General features: G+C 43.0%; 1 protein-coding gene across 1 annotated transcript in view; it reads right to left on the bottom strand.

The window, feature by feature from the left end:
• Positions 1-1,220: 1,220 nt before the first annotated feature.
• USP37 (ubiquitin specific peptidase 37) overlaps positions 1,221-6,000 on the bottom strand; it is a 60,144-nt gene continuing 55,364 nt past the window's right edge. The window contains exons 21-24 of the mRNA XM_065413400.1: positions 4,414-4,529; positions 2,573-2,642; positions 2,135-2,273; positions 1,221-1,358 (exon numbers count right to left, since the gene is read on the bottom strand). Coding sequence (XP_065269472.1) covers positions 1,271-1,358; positions 2,135-2,273; positions 2,573-2,642; positions 4,414-4,529 — 413 coding nt within the window. The 3' untranslated portion in view covers positions 1,221-1,270. The remainder of the gene's footprint in view (positions 1,359-2,134; positions 2,274-2,572; positions 2,643-4,413; positions 4,530-6,000) is intronic.

Below are 6,000 nucleotides of genomic sequence, written 5' to 3'. Positions count from 1 at the left end.
GTTACCAGGTACAATTAGGATAATAGAATATAACAGTTCTGCCCTGTAATATCTTGTGTTAACACTCAGTACAGGTTTTCAAAAGCTTCTCAACTGATTTAGTTTATTCCAGCTGAGCAGCCCATATTCCTAAAAAAACAACAGACAGCTAGAATAAAAACATCTCTGTCTCTGTGCGATTCCTGGGATCTGTAGGGACAATGTGAAATTATGGATCAGTCTAACAGCAATCCAAGTGCGAAAAGAATTGTTCAGACTTTCCACTTGAGGATGACAGAGACAAACACTGATGCCTGCACACCCTGAAGGGTTAATGCCAGAATGCTCTTTTTCCAATGTGTGATGCAAAAAGAAGAGTTGTAGTTCACTTCCTTTTACTGCTCAGCACTGGCTCTGCTTCCCTCCCAATCAGCCAAAGCTTACCTTCCATCCCACTGACTAGCTGCTGCTGTCGGAGTCAAAACAAGGCAGCTCAACGTGATGTAAAGTCAGTGAGAAATAGATATACTGACAGAAAGATGTAAACTGCAGTATGCAATGACACTATGAAGAAAATGCAGTCAGAAAGAATAAACTTTTTAAATGAAAAAAATATAATCTCATTTCTAAACAAAGACAACAATGAACTGTATAAGATGACAGAGTGTGAGTAGGTATGCAATACATTCCACAGCACCAATAGTTTGTTTCCTGGAACTGCATGTAAATGGCAGAGCATTTACAACCTCATGAATGTCAAAATGCGTCAACTTGAGTGATGTCGGCACACCAGTTAGCAGGACAGACGGGCAATAGCGTACTTGGTGATCTAGGTTTCCAGTGACTATTACTGACACGATACATGCCAGGTTGCAGGCTGTATTGCTTTAATTGCTCGTGGGGGGAAAAAATAGAATGCCACGTGATATGTAAATCTTCCCCGTTCACATATCATAGTTAATGGACTTTAAAGTCAAGTCTCTTTTTGCACTATTGTTTCATCAGTTTATGAGCAGCTGTGGTCTTGTGGCTTGATGTAACGCTTTAAGGCTCCATGCTGACAGAAATATTTCTGGAACAATAAAAATCTCACCACAGGAGGAGTGCTTTGGGATGTCAAAGGTTTACCAGTGTGGTTCAGGCCAAGGTTTACATGCGTGGTTCTGCAAGTTAAGCATCCCATACGCCTTACTTTTTCTCTCTCGTTTTGGCCCTGAGCTGTTTGCTACTCCTGCGTGTCTTGCGCAAGTTTAGAATTCTCCATGCTCGGGAGAAACAAGGGATTTGCTCTTCACAGAGGCTGACGAACAGACCGCCCCACTTCCATGCTAAGCGGCTGTGTGTTCTTTTCTGTTTCTAGTAACTCATCGAAGATTTCCCTAGAAAACATGAGAAGGGAGATTATGAAATCAATGAGCACAGAGCTGCTGCACAAGATGAAGACAGTCCTGCGGGAAGGGAGAATGAGACACAGGAAATGAGTGGTTTAATTTAAGCCTTGGACATTTCAGAATTATAGATCCTACTAGTTAAGCCAAAAGAATTACACCTTGTCACTAAAGATCTCTAAGCAGAGCTCCTGAAATTCTGAAGCCATTCAGCTGGAAGCTGCAGTAAGATTTTGCAACAAATTATAGCAAATTTAAGAGCATGTTAAGCCTTGCAGGGAAGAGGGCAGCAAAAATAGAATAAATTAATGCTAGTAAAAGGGTTAGGGGGAATATGGGAATTTACAAATATACGACTATGTCAGAGGAAAACATACACTAAGGACTAATACTTAGCTGAGATACTGAACATCCTCTTTAACCATGCCTTTAACACTTAGCTATCATCTCATTATGACAATTAGAACCACAGAATCAAAGGGTTAGAAGGGACTGCAAGGGTCATCTAGTCTAACGCCCTGCCAACATGCAGGATTTGTTGTGTCTAAACCATTGTGTATTAGTGAGGGATAATTCTGCGCTACTGAACTTTCAGGGGATGCTCTAGTGCTAGTCAAAATCATATGCAGCAGTAACAATCAAAATTCAGACACACTGACAAATATTAGATTTGGCAACTCCACTGAAGAGGATGGTAGGGAGAGGAGCACAGAACTTCATGACTGGGAAATGATTACTACTAGCCCAAACTGCTGAGATTCTCTTACTTGTGCATGTAAAAGAAGATATAGCCACTTCGGTCTCTATCACACTGAACAGAGGCCTCTAGCGTTCTAGACACTTCTAGGTCATTGTAGGTGAACCAGGACTGTTTCTTGATATCATAGACATCACTAATATAGTGGCCTAAAAAAATAAAAAGAGAAGCCATATTTATTTTCATGCTATAGTTCAAAACAAATCAGTAAGTGGTTTCTAGATACCCTGTTGCAGTTAGCTGACATTTAAATACTGAAATGCCATCATGTTGTACAAACCACTTATAGACTAAATGGATATTTTTGACTAATTCATGTTAACTATTAGAACAGATCTTAAAGCTTTTCTGCATCTTCAAAAAATACTACAACTATTTTCAATGACATTTCTTTAATCTCCACATGAACAGAGAGAGACAGAGAGACCAAAGGTATCATATTCCCTACCTGAAGAGGATGTGCTTCCAATATGGCTGACAATGCTGACGAGACGATAGGAATGAGGGAGCTCTCCTACCTGGAAAATACAATCCAATCATTTGCTTTTAAATATGCTCTTAATTCCACTTAGCTCAGAACAGGCCTTACAGCACGTTAGAATATGGCTTTGGGTACTTGGTACACAAAGTTCAACTGTTTGAGAAATGTGATCAAGGAACATAGGAACTGCCACACTGGATCAGGCCAGGAGAAAAAAGTGTCCCTTTAAAATTGGGAAATGCCATATGATTTTGTTTGTTTTTGTTTCCCCATTCACCAGTCTGCCAACAGAACAGCAACAAAGTAGTCATTGTTTGGATTCCAAACCAGTAAGATGATACAAGCTGCTCTCCATTTTGCTTTGCACTGCCATTTGTCTAGACAAGCTATTTCCTGAGTGACCACTTTCCATTGATATCAATAAGTCCACAGAGAGAAGTTAAAAGAAAAATCAAAGAGAACTATATTGATTTCTGCACTATTCAAACAAACCATTTGATAAATGAGGTAAATCAGTAGAGAAAGACTGGATTGGTGGCCTAGAGATTTCTCTCTTCCCCTGCTCTTGGAGTGTTAAGGAGAAAATGTCCCTCTCCTCTTATTTGGGGTGAAGCTCTTCTCATCAACTCAGCCGTGACAATTAAGAACAGGTAATGCTGACTGGCTTTAAAGAGATTTCCTGGTCCTCCTTGGTCTGATAGACTGCTTGATTGGAGTTCAACAGGGGTGTGAAAATACAGCTCTCTGATGAAGGTACAAGCAATTGGAAGGGAAGTAAAACTTCCCTAAAAGAATTCCCTATAAAAAACATTAACCCTTTCCTTTCTAGATGGCCATACAACACTCTCCTTACAATTAAGATAGATGAGAGACCCTCACTGAGTCAGACAGCATAGGCAGACAGCAGGAGTTGTTGCTATATTCCACTCAGGGCTCACAAGGCCTCCTCCACAACTTGTCTGATCTTTAATGGTCCAGGACAGGGGTGGCCAACTTGTGGCTCCGGAGCCACATGCGGCTCGTCAGAAGTTAATATGCAGCTCCTTGTATATGCCCCGACTCCGGGGCTGGAGCTACAGGTGCCAACTTTCCAATGTGCCAGGGGGTGCTCACTGCTCAACCCCTGGCTCTGCCACAGGCCCTGCCCCCACTCCACCCCTTCCCACGCCCTCCCCTGAGCCTGCCGTGCCCTCGCTCCTCCCTCTCCCCCCCAGAGCCTCCTGCATGCCACGAAACAGCTGATCGGGAAGTACGGAGGGAGGGGGAGGCGCTGATTGGCGGGGCTGCTGGTGGGTGGGAGACGCTGGGAGAGGGTGCTGGAAGCTGCTGACATATTACTGTGGCTCTTTGGCAATGTAAATCGGTAAATTCTGGCTCCTTCTCAGGCTTAGGTTGGCCACCCCTGGTCCAGGAGCTAGAAACCCACAGCAGTTACTAGCACTATCACAAACCACTACACTATCTGAAATGCTGTTTCTTCCTTTTTGATAATTAAGCAGCCTGTATTTTTACTTGTTTCACACAGCAGAATGCTTCCAGTAGTCAAGTTATGCTGTTTCCCTGTTCCCCTCCCCACCCATAAGATTCCTCATAGCAACCAAAGGGCCTCAGCAGTTCTTCTCACTGTAGGACCCGCTCTTACCAAGGGAGATTACTGAACTATGCATGGTTTCCCAATACTAATGGGAAGCTGCTACTTAACAAGGTCCTCTCAGACTGAACAGATGCACTTGCTCCATAATATCTAGTGCTGAACACGGGAAGAGACGTTAGTTCCCCATTCAGTGCTTGAAACAATGGATCATCACCTCAGCATTCCTTTTCAGCTCTTCAGCTTCAGCTTCTGAGTACTCCATGTCGAGAACATCCTCAGTCCCAGAGTCCTCATCAGAGCCAACACTGTCCAGAAGAGAGCTGTTAAATTCTAAATGGCACAAAGACACAATGATGCCAGGTCAGAATTTTGGCATATACAGGAAAGCACATCACAGTTACAGAAGGTTGGGTTATATTTATCTTCATAATGAATCTTCATAAACAAACACAAAGGAAATACTAAAGCTAAAGGCTCTCCCTTCTGAGGGAAGCAAGGGATATTGGAAAATTTACAAAAAAAACTACCTCACATCCCCTCTCTACCCATCCAAAAAAAAGCATGGTGATTTATGCTGTGAATCTGAATCAAGGAACAGACCCTGAACTATAGAATGCAGAATAAAAAGTAACATACAAACCTTTCACTGTTTTTTACAGTAAGTCTATGTTAAAGGGTGCAAAAACAGTTAATGCGACAGTAAGGGTGCATGGCAAACTTTTTTGCAAATTTCATTTGATTGCATAGCTGCATTTTTCATAAGCTTCGGTGGCCCCTGGTCAACATCCACATTAAATGCACTGTACCCATTTGCTTAGTGATGGGGAAGTTTCCATGGTGAGAAGCATTTCTCTATATTTCAACTATAAATTCTATTCACAAACTACATTTATCAATTAAAACTGGCATCTAAACCGACTGCTGGCAGCATCCATCTTTTCATTGTTTGTACATGGTGAGAAGGGCTGCTCCCTGCAGGAACTTCCAGAACGCTTGGCTGAGCAAAGTGCACACAGCTCTCTGTTAAAGCCGGAAGGGCTCCCGGACACAGTGTTCTAAACTTTCTGGGATTTTGCACCTACCCAACTAAAGCTTTTTCCCAGCACTTGTTACAGAAGCACCTAAACTTTTTCCAGATAATTTAAATTTGCATGGCGAGTCCTGCTTGGATTTGAGTTCTCTGCTCTTCTCCTCTCCCTGGTTTTTTAAAACTGTCATCATGCCAGTTATGATGGATTGGGCCAAAAGAAACCTGATGAGGTTCAACAAGGACATGTGCAGAGTCCTGCACTTAGGACGGAAGAATCCCATTCACTGTTACAGACTAGGGACCGAATGGCTAGGCAGCAGTTCTGCAGAAAAGGACCTAGGGGTTACAGAGGACGAGAAGTTGGATATGAGTCAACAGTGTGCCCTTGTTGCCAAGAAGGCTAACGGCATTTTGGGCTGTATAAGTAGGGGCATTGCCAGCAGATCGAGGGACGTGATCATTCCCCTCTATTTGACATTGGTGAGGCCTCATCTGGAGTACTGTGTCCAGTTTTGGGCCCCACACTACAAGAAGGATGTGGAAAAATTGGAAAGAGTCCAGCGGAGGGCAACAAAAATAATTAGGGGGCTGGAGCACATGACTTATGAGGAGAGGCTGAGGGAACTGGGATTGTTTAGTCTGCAGAAGAGAAGAATGAGGGGGGATTTGATAGCTGCTTTCAACTACCTGAAGGGGGGTTCCAAAGAGGATGGATCTAGACTGTTCTCAGTGATACCTGATGACAGAACAAGGAGTAATGGTCTCAAGTTG

The sequence above is a fragment of the Emys orbicularis genome, chromosome 11 (genome assembly GCF_028017835.1).
Source record: "Emys orbicularis isolate rEmyOrb1 chromosome 11, rEmyOrb1.hap1, whole genome shotgun sequence".
NCBI classification, from domain to species: domain Eukaryota; kingdom Metazoa; phylum Chordata; order Testudines; family Emydidae; genus Emys; species Emys orbicularis.
Note: the sequence above shows the minus strand (reverse complement) of the source record. Positions and strands in the feature narration are given on the sequence as shown.